At 42.2% G+C, this 25,875-nt stretch overlaps 2 protein-coding genes across 5 annotated transcripts in view; both read left to right on the plus strand.

Annotated features, from left to right (window-relative positions):
• HYKK (hydroxylysine kinase) overlaps positions 1-346 on the plus strand; it is a 29,406-nt gene extending 29,060 nt beyond the window's left edge. The window contains exon 5 of the mRNA XM_003314808.7: positions 42-346. Coding sequence (XP_003314856.1) covers positions 42-43 — 2 coding nt within the window. The 3' untranslated portion in view covers positions 44-346. The remainder of the gene's footprint in view (positions 1-41) is intronic.
• A 2,602-nt stretch (positions 347-2,948) lies between these two features.
• On the plus strand, positions 2,949-12,008 carry PSMA4 (proteasome 20S subunit alpha 4). Of its 4 annotated transcripts, none has more exons than XM_001151019.6 (9): positions 2,949-3,288; positions 4,656-4,681; positions 4,928-4,970; positions 5,234-5,396; positions 6,938-7,015; positions 7,616-7,704; positions 8,380-8,510; positions 9,377-9,500; positions 11,593-12,008. In XM_001151019.6, the coding sequence occupies exons 2-9, from the start codon at positions 4,679-4,681 to the stop codon at positions 11,745-11,747; spliced, it is 786 nt and encodes a 261-aa protein (XP_001151019.1). In that variant the 5' UTR covers positions 2,949-3,288; positions 4,656-4,678; the 3' UTR covers positions 11,748-12,008. The 4 variants fall into 4 exon arrangements, with proteins under 4 accessions (XP_001151019.1, XP_001150431.1, XP_063650327.1 ...); XM_063794257.1 differs by lacking the exon at positions 2,949-3,288 and adding an exon at positions 3,435-3,585; XM_001150431.6 differs by lacking the exon at positions 5,234-5,396 and having other exon boundaries at positions 3,157-3,288.
• Positions 12,009-25,875: the final 13,867 nt, after the last annotated feature.

Below are 25,875 nucleotides of genomic sequence, written 5' to 3' on the forward strand. Positions count from 1 at the left end.
TATAATACATAAATTAAATATTTATTTTACTTTACTTTCAGGACCTAGCACCATGCCAGGCCCCTAGAAGACCCAGTAAAGATCTGTTGAATAAACTGTAAGAATGAACACACCACTACAAGTGCCAGGTCCTGGTCCTTTCAAACAACGTGGAGAAAACCCAGTTCCAGATTTAGGAATCAATACCATATGTCTGGCAAAGACTCTTTGCTCTTGCAAGTGCCTTCTTCTGTCCAGGCTTTTAGCGCCCCTGGACTACAACAGAACTTTACTTTCTGGTGTTCTTAGTCTCCCTAACCTCTTGCACTTCATATTATGTAGGCAGATAAAAACTCTGGTTACATATATTGCTGTGTGATGACCAAAAAAATTGTGGCTTAAAACTTTAATCATTTTATTAGCTCATGGTTTCTGGCAGTCATGAATTCAGGCAGGCCCTGGGACAGTTTGTCTCTGCTCCCCCCAGTGTTGGGGCCTCAGCTAGGAAGACTTTAAGGCTGGGAGAGATTTGATGCCTGGGAGAGACTCAATCACTGTGTAACCGAACACTCGCTTCTTACAGAGTCCAATTGACAAGGGTGAGGTATAATAGAAAGACAGAATTTATTAACCAAAAATAGTAAAGGGAAAGCAATCGGATTCCTATCCAAATTAACGGCTTCTATTTTTAGGAAGAAGGCAGGGGTTTAAAAAGGGAAAACTTGATAAGGAAGGCAGGCAAGAACTGGGCTGAGTACAGTGTCTGTGTGTCTTATTCTGGTGGCTATCCTGGGTCCTGGTCCACCTGGACCCTGGGCTGATGGCATTTCAACAACAGCCAGGTTGTTAACTAGCTGCCTTGAAGTAATCTCTGGAACTTTGCAGCTGGGTCTCCAGACTTGGTCTGTGTGTCTCAGGATTGACCCCTGGAACTTCTAAGAAGACACATAATTAGATACTAGTAGACAGTTAGATAAATGTGAAGGGAGTATATACAATGAGAAAGGGAGGGATGTGGACTCTAGAAAAGGTTTCTGCAGTTTGCTTCAAGGTTATATCTTTAAACCTAAGGAAAAGGGGAAAAAAATTTTTAATGCAGTTTGAAGCTAAGCTGCCTGGTTACAACTGGGTACTAGGATCATCTGGAGGAATCTTCACTCAGCTGTCTGGCAGGTGACACTGGGACTTCATCTAGGCTGTTGGCCAAACACCTCTCCATGTGGCCTTTGCTTCCTCACAGCATAGTGCCTGGGTCCCAAGAACGACCATCCCAAGAGGACAAGACAGAACCATATCACCATTTGTGATTTGCTCTTGGAAGTCACATGCTATCACTTCCATTGTAGTCACAGGCTCACCCAGATTCAGAATAAGGGGACACAGAACCTCTCAGTGGGAACCATCTGTGGCACATTGTAAGAGGAACATGTGGGATGAGAGATGTTGAGGGTTCGTCATCCTAAAACATCACTTTAATCCTGTCTTCCCATTACTGACCAAAACAAATTCTGGCATTAAAGGCACTCTACACTTTGGCCTCAAATGCCTTTCCTTACTTCCTGTATTATCTCCTCCATTCAGATCAGACCGAACTACTCAGTCACCCACACTTGTCAGACTCATTCTTCTCTTGCCCTTTTTTCTCAACTAATCCCTCTTTTGACCTGAGAAATTCTACCTCCCACTTAAAAGTGACTGTTCACTCAATTCCGCAGAATGAACTAAGGTGGCAGGCAGGGGCCCTCAGAGATGCCATAAGTTACACCACCTGAGGATGCTTTCAGAGCACCACCTGCGTGTGGCTCTTTGCCATCTTGCCTTGGCTCACTTCCCTGTGTGCTTGGAAAGTAGAGACGATAGGCGAGACCTCAAAATGCAACTTACTTCCAAGCTATCTCCTTTTCAAAGCCCAGATCCCCCAATAATTTTGCAACCAACATGAAGAGGACAGAGTTTCTGCCCAATGGGCTGCTTTTGGGGAGAGACTGTGAGCAGATGACTTCATATGAACCCAGATCTAGTCAACCTTCTAGCCTGAAAAAACCTAAAATGAATAGTAGATAGTTTACATACGGACCGAGGCTGAATGAGCAAAAAGGTGGAGAGGTGGATAATGAACACATAAACAAGTATGACAATTTCAGTAAAGAAGATAAAATGGTGCGAGTATATGCTGACGGTAGGGTATTGCTTTAACTATGCTGGTCAGGGAAATCCTTTCTGACTGGTGAAAAGCAGAGAAAGAGACCAAGGTGAAAATTCCCCCAAAAGTGTGAACCTGATCATAATTTTTTTTAATTTAATTTTTAGAGCCAGTGTCTTTCTCTGTCACCCAGGCTGGAGTGCAGTGGTGCGATCGTAGCTCACTGCAGCCTCCAAACTCCTAGCTTCAAGCCATCCTCCTGCCTCAGCCTCCCAAAGCGGTGTAATTACAAGCATGAGTCACCATGCTCGACCCTCATCATAATTTTTTTTTTTTTTTGAGATGGAGTCTCAGGCTGGAGTGAAGTGGCGCACTCTCGGCTCACTGCAACCTCCGCCTCCCGAGTTCAAGCGATTCTCGTGCCTCAGCCTCCCAAGTAGCTGGGATTACAGGCGTGCACCACACACCCGGCTAATTTTTGTTAATTTTAGTAGAGACGGTTCCACCATGTTGGCCAAGCTGGTCTCGAACTCCCGACCTCAGGTGATCCACCCGCCTCGACCTCCCAAGGTGCTGGGATTACAGGCATGAGCCACCCGGCCTTCCTCATCATAATGTGTATGTCCAAAATGTATGCATCAGCAGTAAAAGTGAAAGCCAGAATGAAAAAGGAAGGTGATGAGAGGGGTAAAGTCTCATGTGGTTGGAACCATTTTGGGAAACAGGACAGGAATGATAGCAATTAAGAAGCCGGTCCACACTATTTGCTATCCTAGGTCTGAATAGTGAAGAGAAAGTGAAAGGAGAGCGCCAAGGGTAAGAGAAAGAAATTAGCTATTCCACCTCCTGGTTGGCTACTGTCTTCCTGCCCTCCTCCCCATGGCACAGCAACTCCTCCACCTGCTGAGGACCCTAGCCTAAGCTGCAGCGCCCCAGAGCCTCAGCACCCCCGCGACCCAGCTCCCACGAGGGCCACGGGTTCTAGCTCCGCCCCGCAAGAAGGACTTCCGCGTCCTCGGCCGTCCCGCTCCGCCCCCCCCCCCCAGCGGTTCTGCGCATGCGCGGGGGCCATATTAGCAGCGGTTATTCGGTGAGCGCTGGTGGTTTATTCTTCTGTGGAGTTAAGGGCTCCGTGGACATCTCAAGTCTTCAGGGTCTTCCATCTGGTGAGCCTTTGGCCCCTTGGGGCCCGCGGAAGCTTGGCCGCTTTCCCCTTGGGCGGGGGTCGTGAACGTCAAGACAGTCGGTCCCGGCCTGCAGTTGCCGCCGAGGAGCCGTGGGCACGATGACTCTGCACCGCCTCCTCTGTGACAGACCGGCCGCCGGGAATGGCCCCCGCCGGCCGCCGTCGGGGGCTTCCCAGTGCCAAGCCTGGACGCCGGGGCCCGCGAGGGGGCGGGCTGAGGGTGGGGGTCTGTGGGCAGGACCGAGGAGTTGGGGTGGCTTCCGTCCTCGGGAGTTCGGTACGTGAAAGTTAGCTCTCCCGGAGGTGCCGGTGAACTCAAAATCGTGCTGTGCCCGGCGTCAGGCGTGGAGACAACAGAAAGTTGTGCTTAACGCTCGAATCAGAAATCCCCGGCGAGTGTCTCTGTGTCCTCCCTGCTTCTCTGCTCTGTGCCATCCTTACTTTGCACCTTCCTATTGCAATTACCTCAACCAGTTCGCTGCCCTCGGTCTCTCACCAGCCAGAGTGATCATTTAAAATGCCAGTCAGTTCCTGTGGGCCTTGGGAATCATTCAGAGGAGCCCCATTGGCTGAGATAAAATTCTGTTTTTACCTGGGCACGCGGGCTCTCCAGGATTTGATTCCAGCTTACCTTTCCAGTCTTGATTCCCTATATTCCAGTATTTGGAAATGTGGGCTTTGGACTGAGGCTTTACCAAATAACACTGAGCACCTAGTATTGCCTTTTGCACGAATGGTACTGATGGTGCCCAAGATAACTGCCTCCACCCCCAAGTTCAGGACCCAGATCACTCTCTGGAGAAGGCCTCAGCCTCTTTCTTGCCTTGGCTTTCAAGGCTCTGCGTGATTTGGATACTCGCTTAGCTCTTATTTATATATATTTTAAAAGCATCAGCAGTTTGTCTCATGCCCACTAAACTATCCTGCCTCGGTACCCTTTGTTCACACTTTCTGCTCTGTGTGGAATGCCCTTCTTTCTTCCCCTGTTCTTTCTCTTAGACCCAAGGGTTCTCAGCCTTATTTCTGCCTCTCCCATCTCTGATTTACTTTCATTTTCTGTATCGATTTCTCAAAAAATACTTTCTTGATTCTTTCATCATCCCTTTTCCCACCCTACCCCCGGTTCCTCTTTCCACATTATAATCTATGACTGCCTCTCTCACCTAACTGCCAGTATTAGCTTTTCAGGACAGGAACTGGTTTTACACATTTTGGTATTCCAGCATCTAGCATAATGCCTGACACTTAGCTGAATAAAGGGAGTAAATAAAACAGATTTGTAAAGTCAGCAAATGCTTTTTAATTTGTGAATCTTATTTTAATGTTGATCTGATTTTCTTTTTACAGGAACTATATAAAGTTCAGAAAACATGGTGAGTTAATACACATGCCAATAAACGGTTGCCTGATAAACAGTATTGCTTGTACTCAGTTTACAGACTTGTGTGGGAAAATTGAAATAGAAGGAAAGCAGTGAGAAGGTGCCTTTTTTCTTGTCAGTTTCCTCTCACCTATTGAACTTTGTATACCAGGATAGGTTTTGTAAGATCATTTGTAGGCTTGCAGGAGTTGGCCTACTTTCAGTGGGTAGGAATCACTCATGTGTTTTTCCTTTGCAGTCTCGAAGATATGACTCCAGGACCACTATATTTTCTCCAGAAGGTAAAATAGAAATTGTTTAATCTGCCTCAAGTTTAAAAATAAATGTGTTAGACTTTTAGAAAAAAAAATTACAAACTTTTTTTGGTAGTTGCAAAGTTCATCCTTTTTGTACTTTGAAGCAATTATGGTCACCAGGTTGATTATACCATAGAAGAGTGAAAGTGGAAATTTGTTTCTAGCTTGCTTCATTGCTGATTTCTTTTGGGCCAGTGGTGCAGGAGCACAGAGGAGAGTCTTGGCTTCTCACTGCTTTTGTTTTGTAGGTCGCTTATACCAAGTTGAATATGCCATGGAAGCTATTGGACATGCAGGCACCTGTTTGGGAATTTTAGCAAATGATGGTGTTTTGCTTGCAGCAGAGAGACGCAACATCCACAAGCTTCTTGATGAAGTCTTTTTTTCTGAAAAAATTTATAAACTCAATGAGTAAGTGAGATTTTAGGAAAGAGTTTTAAAAAAATCTCACTTTCTTACATAAGTGGGATCTATGTAATTTGGGAGGGCTCTTCCGTGCGATGTGGTAGAATTGAAGTTGTGCCTTTATTTTGCTTGAAACCTCTTTGAGGCCTGGTACCATGTGTTACTCCTTTTAAGTGCAGGGCAAACACTTAGTGGAGAAACTAGCATTGTGTAATGATAAGAGTACAGACTTAGTAGTCACACAGATTTGGGTTCAACTCCAGGCTTCACCCATGCAGGCTATGTGACCTTGCACCGATTATTTAATTTCTTTGGGCCTCAGAGCCTCCTAAAGTGGTTGTGGCAGTTTAATGAAATAAAATGAATGAAATAAAACAGTATAGTATCTGGCATTTAGTAGGCCCTCAAAGTATTGTTTAGAATAGCTACGCAGGATTTTGTTGAATTACACTGAATCTTACTAAAGAACAAGCCTCTTAGAGGTCTCGAAGAATTTAGCCAAGCTTTGTACACTGTGTGAAATGTTTGTTATATTTGGGTGTGCAGAACTTTGCAGCTCATGGAGAGCTGGCCGTGCTAAGTAGAGACTTTCCCTTCAGTGGTGGTGGGCTTGGTAAATGCTGATTATCAGGGCCTTTTGATAAACTTGTCCAAAGTGGTGTCACCCCTCCACAGAGCCTCTGTTGGGACCACTCAACAGCTGGCAGGCTTGGCTAGGCGTAGTCACAGGGCGAGTCTCAGCTATAAGAGAGCCAGGGCAGCCCTCAGGAAATGGGCCCAAAAAGATGAAATGCACCTCTAGTAGGAGCCTAGCCCTGTACTTCCTAAGTAGGCTTGTAAACCCTCCTGCCATTGTCCCCTGTCACCTCTGTCAAGCCAGGCCTTAGGAAATGAATATTACTCAAGAGCAGTCTGTCTAGCAAAATCTTTTTTTTTTTTTTTTGAGACAGATTCTTGCTCTGTCACCCAGGCTGGAGTATGGTGACGCCATCTTGGCTCACTGCAGCTTCTGCCTCCTGGGCTCAAGTGATCCTCCCACCTCAGCCTCCCAAGTAGCTGGGACTATAGGTGTGCACCACCACACCCAGTTAGTTTTTGTATATTTTGTTGAGATGGGATTTTGCCATATTGCCCAGGCTGTTCTTGATCTCCTGGGCTCAAGCCCTCCATCTACCTCGGCCTCCCAAAGTGCTGGGATTACAGGCGTGAGCCATTGTGGCAAGCCTGTCTTTTTGTTCTTTGTTGCTGAATCTTCTTGAGATTACATTAGCTTCTTGGCGTTAATTTTATTATCCTATCATAGGGTGGTAATGATAAATACATCTATTAAATAACTTAAAGGGTGCATTTGTTTATCTTTCATGTTGAGTGACATCAAGTAAACGTCTCCTACAAAGATAAAACTTGTAGGTTTTTTCTGAAGGAAGTAGCTGTTGTGAAGCAAACATAGTGAATTTCTAATAGAAATTAGAATTTTTTTAATACTTATAAACACTCCTTGCAAGCATCTTCCCTGCTTACAGATCAATGTCTTTTTTTCCTTCAAGGGACATGGCTTGCAGTGTGGCAGGCATAACTTCTGATGCTAATGTTCTGACTAATGAACTAAGGCTCATTGCTCAAAGGTATGGTCATAAATAGCATAACTGATGATACAGAAATTAGTTTTGATGTTTCTTTTTTTTTTTTTGAGACAGAGTCTCACTCTGTCACCCAGGCTGGAGTGCAGTGGCGCCACCTCGGCTCACTGCAACCTCCGCCTCCCGGGTTCAAGCGATTCTCCTGCCTCAGCCTCCCAAGTAGCTGACCACCACACCGGGTTAATTTTTGTATTTTTAGTAGAGACGGGGTTTCACTGTGTTAGCCAGGATGGTCTCGATCTCCTGACCTCGTGATCCGCCTGCCTCGGCCTCCCAAAGTGCTGGGATTACAGGCATGAGCCACTGCACCTGGCCTAGTTTTGATGTTTCTAAGGAGAGCTCACTTTTGCAAAGATTAAAGTCATTAAAAATCTTTGAATTGAAAATTACAGATTTTTTTCAGCCAAACTTACAAAATATTATATACTATGAGAATATTCAGATGTTGACTTGTTCCCTCCCCTTCAAATTACAAATGACTGTTAGGTTGTCCCCATGGCATAGATTGCTTTTCAGAGAATATTTTCCTTAGAGTCTGTCTGTGTTTTAGAGAAAACTACTAATGTGCCCATCTCTTTATCCTAGGTATTTATTACAGTATCAGGAGCCAATACCTTGTGAGCAGTTGGTTACAGCGCTGTGTGATATCAAACAAGCTTATACACAATTTGGAGGTATTTAATTTTTTGAAAATTTTATTCGAAAAAGTTAAGACATTTTATGAGTTATAACCCTTTTGAGGTAGTAAAAAATTGAAAATAGACCCTTTGTTTTAAATTAAATTAAATTTTTTTAATTGGCAAATAAGAATTGTACATATTCATGGGGTACATAATGATGTTTCAGTGCACATAATGATCAGATCAGGGTAAATGGCACATTCATCATCTCAAACACTTGTGTTGGGAGCCTTCCATATCCTTCTAGCTATTTGAAACTAATATGTTATGGTTAACTATATTAATCCTACAGTGGTATAGAACACTAGAATTTCATACATTCTTGCTTCATGAATGAACGTGTTCCTCCACCATGTAGATTACCCTCGTTTTATTCATAGGATATTGAAAGTCCAAAACAACATTTTCAAATCTGGAAACTAACTGCTGTTTACATAATAATGAAATTCAGCACTGGTCCTTTGTCTGTTCCCTCTTCTGGCTGTGTCCAAATCGTAGAAACAAAAGTCGAATTTGTAATGGAGCTTATCTATGGTAGCCAGAATACAAAACAGTTTATGAATGCTTAAGTTCACGGAGTAGGGTTTAGCTACCTTCACTGAGCTCAAGTAACTGTAGTGATACTAAATTTAGATTATTGATATGTTTGGCTTTTTTTCTTTGTTAAAGGAAAACGTCCCTTTGGTGTTTCATTGCTGTACATTGGCTGGGATAAGCACTATGGCTTTCAGCTCTATCAGAGTGACCCTAGTGGAAATTACGGGGGATGGAAGGCCACATGCATTGGAAATAATAGCGCTGTGAGTATTTTTGTTGTGCTATAAAATCTAGCAGAATGTCTAATAACTGCCATAATTTTGCCATGGTGATTAATGTAAACAGTATTTTAAGATAGCTGCAACAACCTTAATGTGATATGGAAATATCTGTGATTTCTGTTGGTGACAGCATTGCTGAACCTTAATGTGATATGGAAATATCTGTGATTTCTGTTGGTGACAGCATTGCTGATATAGCTAATATACTGGGGTTCGTTAACTACATTAATAAATGCTAATTTTCAGTTAGGAGTTGTGAAATTAGAAGCTGTGATTTTGTTTCACATCTAGTTTACAGACCCCCTGTATTCTATGACAGACCCCTTGGGAGACTGAGGACCCCAGGTTAAAGACACACTTTATAGAGCATTAGTACCCCCTCTTCTCACCCCGTGCCATGTGTGCCCTCCCTGTCATCAAAATTATGTATATGGGCCAGGCATGGTGGCTCATGCCTGTAATCCCAACACTTTGGGAGGCCGAGGCAGGCAAATTGCTCGAGCTCAGGAGTTCGAGACCAGCCTGGGCAATATAGCAGAACCCCATCTCTACAAAAAATACAAAAATTTGCTGGGCACCATGGCATGTGCCTGTAATCCTAGCTACCCAGGAGGCCAAGGTGGGAGGAGGAGCACCTGAGCCTGGGGAGACTTGAAGATACAGTGAGCTGAGATCATGCCACTACACTCCAGCCTGGGCAACAGAGTGAGCCCCTGTGTCAAAAAGAAAAAAAAAAAATTGTTTATACTTGTAGTGCCAATAATAATTCAGGCATTTTTCTTCTAGACCAATTCATGTTTCTAAAAAATGTAAAAACTTAAAATTCTATGTTGATTCATGTTTTATAGGCAGCTGTGTCAATGTTGAAACAAGACTATAAAGAAGGAGAAATGACCTTGAAGTCAGCACTTGCTTTAGCTATCAAAGTACTAAATAAGACCATGGATGTTAGTAAACTCTCTGCTGAAAAAGGTAATTCATATCCTCTCCTTTAATTCTTTCGACTGAGTGAGGGAAATTAGCAGCTGTTAAGATTTTTTTTTTTTTTTTTTTTTTTTTTTTGAGATGGAGTCTCGCTCTGTTGCCAGGCTGGAGTGCAGTGGCGCAATCTCAGCTCACTGCAACCTCCGCCTCCTTGGTTCAAGTGATTCTCCTGCCTCAGCCTGCCGAGTAGCTGGGACTACAGGCTCACGCCACCATGCCCAGCTAATTTTTGTATTTTTAGTAGAGACGGGGTTTCACCATGTTGGCCAGGCTAGTCATGACCTCCTGACCTCAGGTGATCCTCCCGCTTCAGCCTCTCAAAGTGCTGGGATTACAGGCGTGAGCCATTGCGCCCAGCCAGCAACTGTTAAGATTTTAACATGTCATCCTAGTTCATTGAAACAGCAACCTTACGAATTAGGTGATGTTATCCCTGTCTTCTAACTGAGGACACTAGGGCTTAATGAGGTTAAGTGAGTTGACCAAGATCAACATTGGTAAATTGTGGAGTCACAATCTCACACTGTATTCCAAACTTAAAGGCTTGATACTGAACAATCTCATTACTCACAGATAGACATCCTGCACTGTGATACTTTTAGTTAACAGTTATCAAGTCTTCTCATCAATGATATCTTTGCTTGTGTGTATGTATGATAAAGCATATGTATGTAGTTATATATTTATACATAGGTTTGGTATACTTTACCAGAGATACAACATTTGCGTGGGTTGTGATACCCTCTCCTGTTCTTAATCTACTAATCTCTTATTTTAAGCTCATGTTAGCAATTCCAAATACCTTGTTCAACTTAAGCTATATGACTATATAAAAGAATATTTCAGTCGAGCTTGGTGGCTCATGCCTGTAATCCCAGCACTTTGGGAGGCTGAGGTGGGTGGATCACCTGAGGCCAGGAGTTCCAGACCAGCCTGGCCAACATGGTGAAGCCCCATCTCTACTTAAAATACAAAAATTAGCCAGGCATGGTGGTGCATGCCTATAAATCCCAGCTACTTGGGAGGCTGAGGCAGGAGAATCACTTGAACCTGGGAAGCGGAGGCTGCAGTGAGTTGAGATCATGCCACTGCACTCCAGCGTGGGTGACAGAGAGAGACTCTGTCTCAAAAAAAAAAGAATATTTCTAAATGTTTTTCAGAAATTGTGGTAAATTAACATGTTGCTTTATGTTAGGACAGTTTAGCTCCTGGTGTTCCTTAGAAAATGCCATTTACGGCCGGGCACATTGGCTCACGCCTGTAATCCCCAGCACTTTGGGAGGCCGAGGTGGGTGGATCACCTGAGGTCAGGAGTTCAAGACCAGGTTGGCCAACATGGTGAAACCCCTGCCTCTACTAAATACAAAAAATTAGCCAGGCGTGGTGGCACGCACCTGTAATCCTGCTACTCAGGAGGCTGAAACAGGAGAATCACCTGAACCCAGGAGGTGGAGGTTGCAGTGAGCCGAGTTTGCGCCATTGCACTCCAGCCTGGGCAACAAGAGCAAAACTCCATCTCAAAAAAAAAAAAAAGAAAAAGAAAATGTCATTTACATGCAGATTGCCCTCTTTTGTCTACTTCCACCCAGTTTCAAGGAAGCACTACTCAGTTTCCCTGGTACAAAAAAATTCCTTCCTCTTTAGGTATCAGTCTGCTTTTCTTGGCCATTTCATGCCTTTTATTTATTTATTTTTTTAAGAGACTTGAAAAGTCCATAAAAAATAAGCTGTTATTACCAGTTGAAGATTCTGGCTGAGCCCTCAGAGGTTCCAACAGTTCCGTCTAATCAGCACAGCTAATAGCAGGCCAGCAATAGCAATTGGTTGATTATACTTTTTCTGAGAGAGTGACAAAATGGCTGAGGAGACGATATTTAAGTAAAAATTATAATTAAAACATTACAAGATCAAAAGTATATTGTTCTCATAAAAGGGAATAATGTTAAGTATAAAACATAGGAGAGTGCTGAACTAACGTTTCAATGATGTGGCGAGCATAAACCATGAGTGCCTATTAAGCTTCTCTGCTAAGTATGCCTGCCTGCCTGCAATACAAATAAATGTATGTGTTTGTTTTTAGTGGAAATTGCAACACTAACAAGAGAGAATGGAAAGACAGTAATCAGAGTTCTCAAACAAAAAGAAGTGGAGCAGTTGATCAAAAAACACGAGGAAGAAGAAGCCAAAGCTGAGCGTGAGAAGAAAGAAAAAGAACAGAAAGAAAAGGATAAATAGAATCAGAGATTTTATTACTCATTTGGGGCACCATTTCAGTGTAAAAGCTGTCCTACTCTTCCACACTAGGAAGGCTTTGACTTTTTTAAACTGGTGCAGTGGGAAAATAGGACATTACATACTGAATTGGGTCCTTGTCATTTCTGTCCAATTGAATACTTTATTGTAACGATGATGGTTACTCTTCATGGACATCTTAATCTTCCACACACATCCCCTTTTTTTGGAATAAAATTTGGAAAATGGAAATGAAGGAATAAATTCTCTGTAGCAGTAATTGTTAAATATACAAAAACTGACAGGGCGATTACTTTTTGCACATTATGGCTTACAGTCCTTTCACAAAGATGGGCACGTTCCTCAGGCTGGCCAGATTATTCGTCTCTGTCTGCAGGAATTGGTTTGAGAATGAACACGTGAGCTGAACAAAGCCAGAATTGATGTGTGGGTGTGGATCTCGCAGCTAGGACTGAGGCTGCCCACAGGCAGCAGCTCAAGCTGCGCGGAAGATGAGGTGTAGAAGTTAAGGCCACAGAGGAAAAGTGGAACCAAGAGATGAGAACAGTTACGTGTTGGCTGAAGGGAGCTCTGTTGCTGGGGTTTGTTCAACCTGAGTTCCCTTGGCTATCTGTGGCTTCATGACAGAAGTGAAACAGGGCAGTGGTACTTAATACGTAGCCATGGTGCTTTAGCATCACCTATGCAGATTCTGATGTCCCATCCCAGATCTACTGAATTAAAATCTCTGAGGGTGAAACCCAGTAATCTGTTTTAACAAGCTGTGCATGTGATTCTTAGGAATGCTAAGTAAAACTTTAAGAAGTTTTTGTTGCATATTAGAATCACCTAGGAAGCTTTTGCAACTTGTAAGCATGCTGTATCGATTAACTCAAGCTCTGTGGTGGAACCCAGATATTAACATTGCTTAAACTCTTCAGGTGATTTCCATCAGCCAGGATGAGTGCATTGAGCCATCATTTACCCTTCTCTCAGCTGTTGTCAATCAAATATGGGCTCCCAGTCTAATTTCTCATTGTAGATTTTCTTAATGCAGCTCCCTGCAGTTTTCTGTATAGGCTAAAGTATTTCCAAGCCCTATTTGCAGCACTTTTTTGAACTTCTAAATTATTCTCTTACTCTGTACAGCAGGTTCTCGTTATTTTTGGTAGTTATGTTCTAAAGTCACCACAAAAACTAACAAATACTGAACTCTTGCACCTAGAGAAAGTACTGGGTTAGGGTCCTACAAGCCACTGGTCACATTTTTATCAACTGATCAGTACATAACCTGTTTTTTGTGTATTTCTAAGTAGACACCTTTTTAAATGTGTATTGTGGATTCATTAACATAGAACTCAGCCAACAGCTCTTTACGTGAATGTTTTTGTTTTGTTTTGTTTTTTGAGACTGGGTTTTGTTCTGTCACCCAGGCTGGAGTGCAGTGGCGTGATCATATTTCACTGCAGGCTCAAACAGTCTTCCTGCCTTGACCTCCCAAAGTGTTGACATCACAGCCCTCTTATGCTTAGGAACAACACTAAACAGTGTTTTTTTCATAGAGACGGTGAGCAGGGAAGGTCTCACCATGTTTCCCATGCCGGTCTCGAGCTCCCGGACTCAAGCGATCCTCCTGCCTCAGCCTCCCAAAGTGCTGACATCACAGCCCTCTTGTGCTTAGGAACATTAAACAGCACTTCAGCACTATACCTGGGTGCCATTTGAAATAGTAAAATCACTAAGAAAAATGCAAAAATAAACGGCACAAGGTAGACTGCAGGAACACTTATACAGTGTGAGAGCTGAAACAAGAATTCAGAGTGTCGCCTTGCTCAACCTCAGCTGGGAACGTGCACCTGGGTACTCAAAATTTTCACCACTCTGCATGTCAACAAATGACTAAAAGTACCACAAGTATTGGTTTGGGGGTTACATGTACATTTTATGAGAATGCAAATTTTGCAAATTCACAAGTACAGAATCAGCAAGTAGTGAAGATGAATGGCACGTCTTCACCCTCCAGTCTTGCTACACCCAGAGGTCGAGGTAGTCAATAAATCTTATTAACTCTGTCTCCAGAATTTACCCATAATCCAGCCACTTTCCACTGCAGGAACGCTGGTCCAATTCACCATTATCTCTGACTTGGACTATTGCAACAGCCTCCTAACTGGTCTCCTTCATTCCCCACAGTCAATTCTCCAGCAGCAGCCACAGTGATCCTTTCAAAATGTAAAACGGTACTACTGCACAGTTTTGGCTCAAAACTCTCCAATGGCTTCCCATCTTGCTCAGTAAGAGTCAAATTCTTTGTACTGGTTCATGAGGTATCCTGTATTCTGGCCTTGTGCTACCTTCCATGTGCTTCCTTCCTCACTCGTTCATCCAAATGAGCCTTCTCATCATTCCCTGAATGTGCCAAGCTCCCCTCGCGTCACTTGCCAATCCCTCTGCCTTGGGAATGCTCTTCCTGGGTATCTATTGCCCACTCCCTCATCTCCAGGTCTCTGCTTGCATGTCACCTTTTTTGGGGTACTTCTGTGAAGGAGCAATCTCTTTCCCCTGCACACTCACATTTTCTATTCCCTGTACATACCCTGTTGAGTTTTTCTCCATAGCACCCATCACCAGCTGGCATATTTGTTTCTTGTCTCTCCCCACTGGAATACAGACTTCCAGAGCAGTACTTTGTTTTCATTCAATAGTTGTGTCTCAGTAGCTAGAACAGAAACTGGCACATGTTAGGCAACAAATAAGTACTGATGAATGAATAAATACCCTGGATATGCTGGTGTGAAATCCTAAAAAATACCTGCTTTCCATCCAGATCAGTAGCACTGGTGGATTTTCTGTATCCTGACTACCCCTTCAACATTTGCCTAAAGCTAGGACAACTTCTTCAAAGGCAATAGTGAATAAGAGAGCCTGGTATAGTTTGCCGCCACATTAGGAAAGTCTTCAGAATTTGACCCTAACAGCAGGCAAATTTCAACGTATTCATCTTTTTGTTGAAATAAATTCATACTGTGAGGAAAAGCAAAAGATAGGAGGTGAGGCAAAGGCTACTCTTTAACTGTGAGTTTTTTTTCCCTGCGATGGGGTTTGGCTGCCTAGTCTAGATTCTCACGCTAGCCCCACTTTCCTCTGCTCTGTGGCATGTTTTTAACCTGAGTTGCAGGACAGGTGGTTTCCAGAGTGTTGCCTGATGCATCCCAAATGCTGCCTTAGCAATACACATCTGAACAGGGGCCCATCACTAATAGCAAGCATTTCATTAATCTGAGCAAAACTCATGGGTTTTCACAGGGACCCTACCAGCTCAGAAGCACCTTGATATAAATAAGTAGAAAACCAAAGACAGCTAAGTTTTAAATCTTGAGTCAAAACTTTAAAATCAAAGTCAAGTTGATTTCATTTTGGCGAGCTTTCAAATCATGCTTTTAAAAATAAATTATGTAAAAAAATCATGTATTCCTGTGTATAATTTTACTTCTGGTGTTTTTTCTTAATCAGAAAATAAAGGAAGACTCTGGAATTTGTACAGTCTAGCACTTTGAAAGTTCCATGAGAATATTTGTTTTAGCAGTGCAAAAATATTCCATACTCTGAAAAACAAAACCAGAAAGTTGATTAATTCCTTTATTGGACACTTACCATGTTCCTGATAATTTTAGGTGGTGGGGATATATGGATAAGACACGTCCTCGGCTCTTAACTTGCAGCCTTGCAGGAAAAGCAGATAATCCACAACAATATTGTGGAGGAGTGCTAGACTCCAGGTAGCTGTGTGCCGAAGAGTAGGGAGTAAAGGCAGAAGGAACTGCACGTGCAAAGGCTTGGCAATGGGAAAGCTTCACAGTAGCTAAGCAGAGCTAGAGCACAGCTTGCTGGGGAAATAAGAGAGAAGGTTGGAAATGTGCACTAGGATGAGAAGACGGCTTTGCAAGTCTTGAAGTTTGTGCTCTATGCAATGCAGAGGCAGCTGAGATTTTTTAGTGAATGAGAAAAACAATTACTCTGACTTGTTTAGAACAATGATTCTGGGAGCCCAGAAGATGGACTAGGTGGGAAGAGACAGAGTGAGTTAGGAGGCTACTGAAATAGGCAAGGAAGGATGAGGGTGTAAGACTGTAGTAAAGGGAACAGAGAGGAAGGGAAGCTGCCACGGAGTGACGGAGGACAGAGAAAGAGGAAGGGATGACAAGGGCATCAAATTCAAGTAGTCACAATCTGATCTAAAAAAGCACTCAGTGAACATGATGAACTACTCTTAAAATTTCCTAATGTCTTTTTTGTTACTATTGTTATAACCTGAAACCAGTTAGAGTTAATATCCCTAGTAGGGAAGAATTCTGTAAACAACATTGTATATCACACATCGGAGTAAACCCATGTCAAATGCTTTTTTCCCCTTCTTCTTCCAGGTATTATTCATTTGTATTCTTGCATGCACTGTCTGATCATCTTTTTTGCCCAATTTCTATCAGATAATTTAACTTTCTATAAATTCATTTATGAGCTCTTTTAAAGACAGTTCTTTGTCATCTGTGTTACATTTTTTTTCATTGTAGCATTTGCATTTTGATTTTGATTTTGATGCTGATGTACCGAAGGGTTGTTTTGTGTTTACGTAGACAAAGCTATCATTTAAAGTTCTTGTTAGTACAATGCACATAAAAATATTCCCCATGCCAAAGTACATCAACATTATTCTAGTAAATTTGTGGCTTAATCATCTTTATAATACACAATTTGCAAAATATAATTGTCAATCTATTTTTAAAAGCAGTATTTAAATTAATCATGAAACTTTAATTCAATTGTTCAGACTACTTGGGAATTTTCCATTCTTGAGTGAATTCAGAATTACGTGAAATGATAGTTATTTACCTTTCTCCATTTATTTTTGTTATTTTTTGGTAACAGCCTTACTGAGATACAGTTCACATACCATACAATTTGCCCATTTAAAACATACTTTTCAATGGCTTTCTGTATACTCCCAGGGTTGTGCGACCATCACCACAATTGATTTAGAACATCTTCATCACCCCAAAAATAAAACTCCACACGCTTCTTAGACATCACCCCCAAATCACTGCCCAGTCCTAGGCAACCACTCATCTACTTACTGTCTCTATGGATTTGCCTATTATGGACATTTCCTGTAAATGGAATCATACAATATGTGATCCTTTGTGTCTGGCTTCTTTCACTTAGCGTAATGTTTACAAGGTTTATCTACGTGGTAGTGTGCATCAGTAATTTCTTTACTAGATTAGAGAAAAAAAGCAGAGATTTATTATTTTTCTTCCATTGTATGGTTATACTACATTTTGTTTACTCATTGGCAAAAATATGAGTTATTTCTACTCTTAAGAATAATGCTGCTATGAACACCCATGTACAAGTTTTTTGTGTGGACATACGTTTTCATTTATTTTGAGTATACACCTTGAAGTAGAATTTTTGGCTTATTTTAAAATCCATCTTTATGCCATACATTAACATTAGTGATATGGATTTTTAAAAGAATCTACTTTGCCCTATTTTCTCCTATAAGAACCCAATAGAAATGGGAAATGGGTTGACTATTTGAGTAAATGTATATGAATCTGTAAGTTACAGAAGTAGGTCTCACAGTTGGAGAGGATTTTCACTTCCTTTCATCTTGGCAGGAAGAATGTTTTCTCTAAGTTTCTTTATACCTAACTTTATACTCTCTAGTGAGAGGCCAAGTCTTTGATTCTGTACCTGAGAGCCTTATGTAATAACCTTCTCTGAAATATTAGGAATCACATGGAATGGGAGAATCCAGGGTAAACTGTCTTCTGATTCCTAAACAATCTAATAACTTACTTTTTCTGATTAGGAAAGCAATGCATGATCACTTTGAAAAATACACAGTGAATAAAATAAAAATCACCCATAATATCTTGCCCAGAGTTAGCCACTATTAACTTATCTCAGTGGCCCAGTTTAGATGCTGAACGAGCATACTGGTAACCTTCAGCAAATTATAGGCAAGCCATTTAAAAATACTGTTTTATTTTGTTTTCTTTTGAGATGGAGTCTTGCTCTGTCACCCAGGCTGGAGTGCAGTGGCACAATCTCGACTGATTGCAACCTCCGCCTTCCAGGTTCAAGCAGTTCTGCTGCCTCAGCCTCCCAAGTATCTGGGATTACAGGCGCCTGCCACCATACTCAGCTGTTGTTTTTTGGAATTTTTAGCAGAGAGGGGGTTTTACCATGTTGGCCAGGCTGGTTTCAAACTCCTGGCCTCAAGTGATCCATCCGCCTTGGCCTCCCAAAGTGCTGGGATTACAGGCGCGAGCCACCGCCCCCAGCCTAAAAATACTCTTAAAGGAGAAATGTAAAAATACTTTTTCCTTCTAATTGCTTTTCTTTTCTTTTTCCTTTTTTGAGATGAAGTCTCGCTCTTTTGCCCAGGCTGGAGTGCAGTGGCACCATCTTGGCTCACTGCAACCTCCGCCTCCCAGGTTCAAGCCATTCTCCTGCCTCAGCCTCCTGAGTAACTGGGATTACAGATGCACACCACCACGCCTGGCTAATTATGTATTTTTAGTAGAGATGGGGTTTCTCCATGTTGGTCAGGCTGGTCTCGAACTCCCGACGTCAGGTGATCCACCCACCTCAGCCTCCCAAAGTGCTGGGATTGCAGGCGAGAGACACCACGCCTGGCCTCTAATTGCTTTTCTAAAGTATTTTGCAGCCTTAGAAAGCCCCATTTCTCTTTACAGCAGAGTAGAAGCTATCATTTGTTGATTAAACAGTAAGTGTCAGCTACATTATAAATGTTAGTGCTAATTCTCACAACAACCTTGTAAACCCTTGAGGGCTTACTCTGTGCTGAGTGATTTAGAGGCAATCTCTCTATTGTGTAGTTGAGGAAACCAAAGATCAGAAAAGGTGAGTAATTTGTGCCAAGTCACACAACTCCAGTGCCATCATTCCATGCAAGCCATCACTATCATCACTTGCCTGGACTTCTATAATAGCTGCCCATGGCCGGGCACAGTGGCTCACACCTGTAATCCTAGCACTTTGAGAGGCCAAGGCAGGCAGATTGCCTGAGTTCAGGAGTTCGAGACCAGCCTGGGCAACATGGTGAAACCCTGTCTCTACTAAAATACAAAAAAATTAGCTGGGCATGGCGGCATGCACCTATAATCCCAGCTACTCGGGAGGCTGAGGCAGGAGAATTGCTTGAACCCGGGAGGCAGAGGTTGCAGTGAGCCAAGATTGTGCCACTACACTCCAGCTGGGTGACAGAGTGAGACTCCATCTCCAAAAAAAAAAAAAGATATTTTGCATATGAGCGTAACAATACGTTATTAGGGTCCTTCCCAGGGCCTTGGAAGGAGCCGTGCAAATGAAGAGGCTTGACTCTTAAGCTGCATTAGCTTCACAGTAAATTGGGGAAGTTCTCTGATGGGAAACCTATGCAAGGTTTAAGACATGTGTTCATGTGCTCCGATTGACATATTAAGAAGATCCCTCTAGCAGTGAAGGGGAGAATAGGTTGGAGGGGAACAAGCATGGGCAGCTTCTTTTTTTGAGACAGTCTTGCTTTGTCACCCAGGCTGGAGTGCAGTGGTGTGATCTCAGCTCACGGCAACCTCCACCTCCTGGGTTCAAGCCATTCTCCTGCCTCAGCCTCCCGAGTAGCTGGGACTACAGGCATCCGCCACCGCGCCTGGCTAATTTTTTGTATTTTTAGTAGAGACGGGGTTTCACCGTGTTAGCCAGGATGGTCTCGATCTCCTGACCTCATGATCTGCCCGCCTTGGCCTCCCAAAGTGCTGGGATTACAGGCGTGAGCCACCATGCCTGGCCCAAACTATCATTTTCTAGTTACTGTGATGTTTGTCAACTTTTACAAAATTTGTTCTGGCTTTGAGTGTTGTGGTCCAAAAAATAATGTAATTTGTTGAAAATTTTTTTGTTCTAAGTAAATATCCAATTTCACACGCAATTTCACATTTGTACTACCATATTCTTTTTCTATTTGTAGAGATAGGGTTTTACTATGTTGCCCAGGCTGAGTCTTTACTTTAACTCCTGGGCTTAAGTGATCCTCCCTCCTCAGCCTTCCCAGTAGCTGGGACTACAGGCCCGTGCCACCACACCTGGCTTGTATTGTCATATTCTTTGCTTAAAGAGGACTCCTTCCCACCTGCCCAAATAATACAATCTTCAATATAAACCGGAATTAGCCCCAGTTTTCCATTGTCCCCCTATCTTGTTGAGAATCTGTATCCCTGATTCCTCTCTGCCCCTCCCTCTCACAAACTTCTTTATTCTTTTTTTTTTTTTTTTTTTTTTTTTGAGAGACATGTTCTCTGTCACCACAGCTGTGGTACAATCATAGTTCACTGCAGCCTCAACCTCCTGGGTTCAAGTGATACTCCCATCTCAGCCTCCCAAGTAGCTAGGACCACAGGTGTGCACCACCACACTCGGATGATTTTTATTTTATTTTTAGTAGAGATGAGGTCTCACTATGTTGCCCAGGCTGGTGAACTCCTGAGCTCAAGTGATCCTCCTGCCTTGGCTTCCCAAAGTGCTGAGATTACAGGCATGAGCTACTGTGCCTGGCCGTAGCAAGCTCTTTTCTACCAAAGGGTCTTTAGCTAGATCACCCCTGTATCTGGAATGCTCTTCCCCTCCATCCTGCATGACTGCCACTTTCTCCATCTTCTGTCCTAACTCAGGTTATCTTGTCAGGAAGGCATTTCCTGACCACCTGATTAAAAGTAAAATCCCCTACCCCCCACTGCATCAATTTCTAGTTATTCCTCAACAGTTTTGTTTGTTTGTTTTTGTTTTTGAGACAGAGTCACACTCTGTCGCCAGGCTGGAGTGCAGTGGCACAATCTTGGCTTACTGCAATCTCTGCCTCCCGGGTAGCTGGGATTACAGGCATGCGCCACCACACCCAGCTAATTTTTGTATTTTTAGTAGAGACGGGGTTTCACCATGTTGGCCAGGATGGTCTCCATCTCCTGACCTTGTGATCTACCTGCCTAGGTCACCCAAAGTGCTGGGATTACAGGCATGAGCCACTGCACCTAGCCCTCCTCAATAGTTCTTATCAAATTCTGAAATTATCTTGCTTACTTGTTTTTTATTTTATTTTTTAAAGACAAGGTCTTATGTTGTTTTTTTAAAGGCAAAGTTTATTTTTATTTTTTTTTTGAGATGGAGTTTTGCTCTTGTCACCCAGGCTGGAGTGCAGTGGCGCACTGTCTGCTCACTGCAATCTCCACCTCCTGGATTCAAGCGATTCTCCTGCCTCAGCCTCCCAAGTAGCTGGGATTACAGGCACGTGCCACCACGCCCAGCTAATTTTTGTATTTTTAGTAGAGATGGGGTTTCACCATGTTAGCCAGGCTGGTCTTGAACTCCTGACTTCAGGTGATCCACCCACGCCAGCCTCCCAAAGTGCTGCGATTACAGGCATGAGCCACCGCACCCGGCCAAGGTTTGTTTTTTAAAGACAAGGTCTCAGTCTGTTGCCCAGGCTAGGGTGCAGCAGCAGGCATGATCATAGCTCACTGTACCCTTGAACTCCTGTGCTCAAGCGACCCTCCCACTTCAGCCTCATAAGTAGCTAGGACTACAGGTGCACACCACCACACCTGGCTAATTTATTTTATTTTATTTTATTTTTTTGTAGAGATAAGGGGGCTCTTGATGTTGCCCAGGCTGGTCTGGATCTCTTGGCCTTAAACAATTCTCCCACCTCAGCTTCCCAAAGTGCTGGGATGACAGGCGTGAGCCCCCGCGCCAGGCTTTGTTTACTTGTTTATTGTTTGCGTTCCTTCCCAAGGCAGTACTTTCCAAGAATGCAGGGACATTAACTATCATGTTCACTGCATCATTCCTAGAATTTGGTATATACGTGAGTTGTTTCTTAAATATTTGTTGAACGAATGAATGAATAGCTGGGAGTGACAGCAAAGATTCGAACTCATGTTTATCTGACTCCACAAATCAAAGGCTGTGCGATTCCCAATATGCCAAGAGCTCTCTGTATTTCCCAATCTGTTATCCCATAAAGCATTGAAAAGATCATGTGTGTGTTAGAAACACAAGCAGTTTCAATTCTGGTTCACCAATGACTGAGAAGATCAGATACAATCAAGGATCAAAATACCCTTTTCCATACAGGTGACTTGAAGTATTCTTCAGTTTTCAAAAAATTTAAAACACCTAAAATTAATCAGCCATGTTCTAGAAGAGCAAGGAAAGATTGTGTCTTGTGTGAGACAGCTGTGGAACTGGAAATTACCAAATGATTTCCAATTTTAAGAGATTTGGATCAGGTGGCTTAGAATTAGATTAAAGACAATCAATTCCCTGGAACAATCAATGCCATACATAATCTTCCGAAGGAGCTTTTTCTATTGCTGAGAGGTTGCTCATCTGGTCTTGTTTCTTATCCCTATAGAAACCTTGATGTCAATTAGTATTCCACAGGAAATGAAGCTAGATGAGAAAGTGAACCCTTGCTAAATAAATTAGAAGAGATGATAATTAAAGCAGAGATTCCAAACCATATCAGAGAGGCAGCTCTATCTTCATTTTACCATTACTTCCCTAAAAGCAATATATGGCACTTTACAAATTACACATGGAAATGAAATATATTTAATTTTGGATTTTTTTGTGCTTTTGAGGATCAGAATTTTATAATATCTCTTGACTGAAGGGGAATTAATCTGGGAACCAATAATTTGGCAATCAACACATTAAATTCTAAGATGGCAGTTCTCCTGGTCTATAGCCACAAATATCTGGAACATTTGTGGTCTAAACCTGCAGTATAAATTGTACTTTGGATTCACTTCTGGTATACATAGCAGTGTCTATAAATACCTCTCATGTCCAGAATAGAAAGCCTGAGGGAGAGATAGAGGCTAGATATTTGATATTAGAAAAATATTCCAATTCTACCTTTTGCACAGAATTGAATATTTGTAATTGTATCTTGTAGATATCAAATTAAAAGCATAAGTTTCATTTTAACATTTCTAATAGATATCATCTATGGAGAACAGACAATACATATTTATATTACACACATTTATATGTTCCTAATAAAGTGTCTTTATTTAGTAGACAAATGTTGAACTTTTGCATATTAAAAATTATTACTCAAGGACTTTTTGGAAATTCATATTTGTCTTAAAAAGAAAAATTATTTTATAACGTAATTCATCACTCCCAGATTTAAAAGCTTTCAACATTTAGGGGACATGGGATATTGTATTGCACTTTCTTAAAATAAAAAACAGTATCTTCATTTTTAAGAAGAATGTTTTGTAGGCCAGGTGTGGTGGCTCACGCCTATAATCCCAGTACTTTGGGAGGCCGAGGCGGGCGGATCACCTGAGGTCAGGAATGCGAAACCAGCCTGGCCAACATGGTGAAACATCTCTACTAAAAATATAAAATTAGCCAGACGTGGTGATGCATGCTTGTAATGCCAATACTTGGGAGGCTGAAGTAGGAGAATCACTTGAACCTGGGGTGCAGAGGTTGCAGTGAGCTGAGATCGCGCCATTGCACTCCAGCCTGGGCAACAAGAGTGAAATTCCATCTCAAAAAAAAAAAATGTTTGGTAGCTGAATTGCCATTTCCTTATTAACATGCATTTTTCTATTGGTAATTGAACCTGTGACATTGTGTGATATATACGCTATTATTAAATTCTATTGAGAAGGCTTAGTTTTATATATGGCTTATATTTTTGTGATATTTGATTTTATGCATTACTATTTAGTTATTACAATCTAATAAAAATGTGGCAAATTAATTTTCTTTTTAAAAACTCTCCACATTAAAATATGTCTGTACTTTTACATTTTGATTGTAGTCACTGAAATAGCCCTTGAAAGAGACCTTTACTTCTTATATCATTTCTTATGAAGGATTGAATTTTAATATCCCATCAAAACTTGCTTTTTTCTTTTAATCTGTGAAAATGAATTTAATTTCAGCAGTAAAATTGACAGCATCCATTTTTATCTTTAATTAACTTTTCAGTTTGGCTTTCATCTTAAAGGCTCACGGCAGAATTTATCACCAAGCCATAACAGAAGTGCTGAATGGAAGATTCAGAGAAGCTGCCTAGCTCTGAATTTAGCTCAGTTGACCCCATTATAAAAAAGAAAAGTGAACAACATTGATATAAAAGACAACTCATTAGGCCATACCACTCACAGATGACAATGTTTATTTTTGATGTCTGCTATTTATTTGGCCTCCTAATTCCCTTTCCATGCACTCTCTTTTTAACTCCAAAGCACCAACTGCCCTTTACTTAAGGGTTTTGTAAGGATGAAAGTACGTCAGAGAATAATTGCTACATAAATAATAATAGCTACCATCTATTGAACACTCAAGCACTGTGCTAAGGACTTTATGAACTTTACATTCTGTGAGGCAGGTTTTATGGCACTGTTTAAAAAGTTAGTAATAGGGCTTGAAGAGATTAACTTTAGTTTAGTGAATGGTTAAGTCTTTGAAGTCAGGTCACCTGGATTTGAATCCCTGCCCACTATTTTCTAGCTCGCTAGCTCTCAGATCTTTGGAAAACCAGTTAACATTCATTTATTCAGTGAAAGTAATGAGCAGAGGGAGTACAGGGCCCAACTTAGAGAGATTGCTTTCATACAAGAAGTGACAATCAGCCCAGTGCTGAAGGAGGAGTAGGAGTTAGGCAAGGCAGAGGAGGAGGAGGGGTGGAGAGAGACTAGTCCAGGCAGAGGGAACAGCATGTGTGAAGGCCCTAGGGTGGGACTGGGCTTGGTGGTTCCTGGACTGAAGGGGCCCATATGGCTGGAATTTAGTATGCAAAGGGGAGGGGTGTGATGTGGAGTTTGTGAGGGTAGCGGGGGCCCCTCTAAGAATCCTGACAAGGACTTGGGATTTTGTTTCTGTTTGAAGACAATCACTCAGGCTGCCATCTGCAGAGTGTGTTGGAGGATGCAGGAAAGGAGACCCAGTGAGAGGCTGGGGCAGGAGTCTAAGATAGAGATGCATTTGAATAAACTAGGAGTGGAAAGGAGATACAAGAGATGGATTCAAAATAAATTCAAGGCTGGCCAGGCACGGTGGCTCACACCTGTAATCCCAGCACCTTGGGATGCTGAGGCAGGTGGATCACCTGGAGTTCCAGACCAGCCTGACCAACATGGTGAAACACTATCTCTATTAAAAATATAAAATTAGCTGGGCCTGGTGGCGCATGCTTGTAATCTCAGCTACTTGGGAGGCTGAGGCAGGAGAATCACTTGAACCTGGGAGGCAGAGGTTGCAGTGAGTTGAGATCGCACCATTGCACTCCAGCCTGGGCAACAAGAGTGAAACTCCTTCTTAAAAATAAATACATAAAAATAAATAAATAAATAAGTAAATAAATAAATAAATAAATTCCAGGTAAATAGCACTTAGAGTTGAATTAGACTTGATGGGTGAAGCAGAGGGAGGAACTAAGGATGACTTCCAGTTTTCTAGCTTGAGTAATTAGTCAGATGGTCGTACCATTGATTGAGATGGGAAGGCTAAGAGAATAACACGGTTTGGAACATCTTAAGTGACATAACTAAGTGATTATGATGTAAAGTACGTAGTCAAATACACTGGAGCTCAGATTTGAGATCAGCACCTATCTGAGTATGAATCTGGTCATCATCAATATATGGATGGTACTTACAGCCAGGGAAGTGGATAAGATCACTGAGGGGGGAAGTTTACAGAAACATAATAGGTCCCAGATTTGAGCCTCTGGAATTTCCAACATGCAAAGCCTGGGTAGAAGAGGAGGAACCTGCCAAGAGAACTGAGAAGGTGTTGGCCAAAACAAGGATAATAAAAGTACCACTCCTGTAATATTGATATTAAATGAACTAGCATATTAAAACGTGTTTAAATTCTTACAGTCCCCATTACTTAGCAGTGTTAAGATAATTATTAAATTCTACTTTCTATGGCAAGGTACTGACTGGCAAGTAGGTATTACAAAGGTGAACAAGACATAGCCCCGCTGGGTATGGTGGTTCACACTCCTAATCCCAGCATTCTGGGAGGCCGAGGTGGGAGG

Source organism: Pan troglodytes, chromosome 16 (genome assembly GCF_028858775.2).
Source record: "Pan troglodytes isolate AG18354 chromosome 16, NHGRI_mPanTro3-v2.0_pri, whole genome shotgun sequence".
In the NCBI taxonomy this organism is placed as follows: Eukaryota; Metazoa; Chordata; class Mammalia; order Primates; family Hominidae; genus Pan; species Pan troglodytes.

What these genes read in the sequence shown, in the direction of transcription:
- PSMA4 (XM_001151019.6), top strand. An exon ending in CTAAGGCTCATTGCTCAAAG is followed by an intron (nt 7,016 to 7,615) that starts GTATGGTCATAA and finishes TCTTTATCCTAG; the next exon opens with GTATTTATTACAGTATCAGG. An exon ending in TAAACTCTCTGCTGAAAAAG is followed by an intron (nt 9,501 to 11,592) that starts GTAATTCATATC and finishes GTTTGTTTTTAG; the next exon opens with TGGAAATTGCAACACTAACA.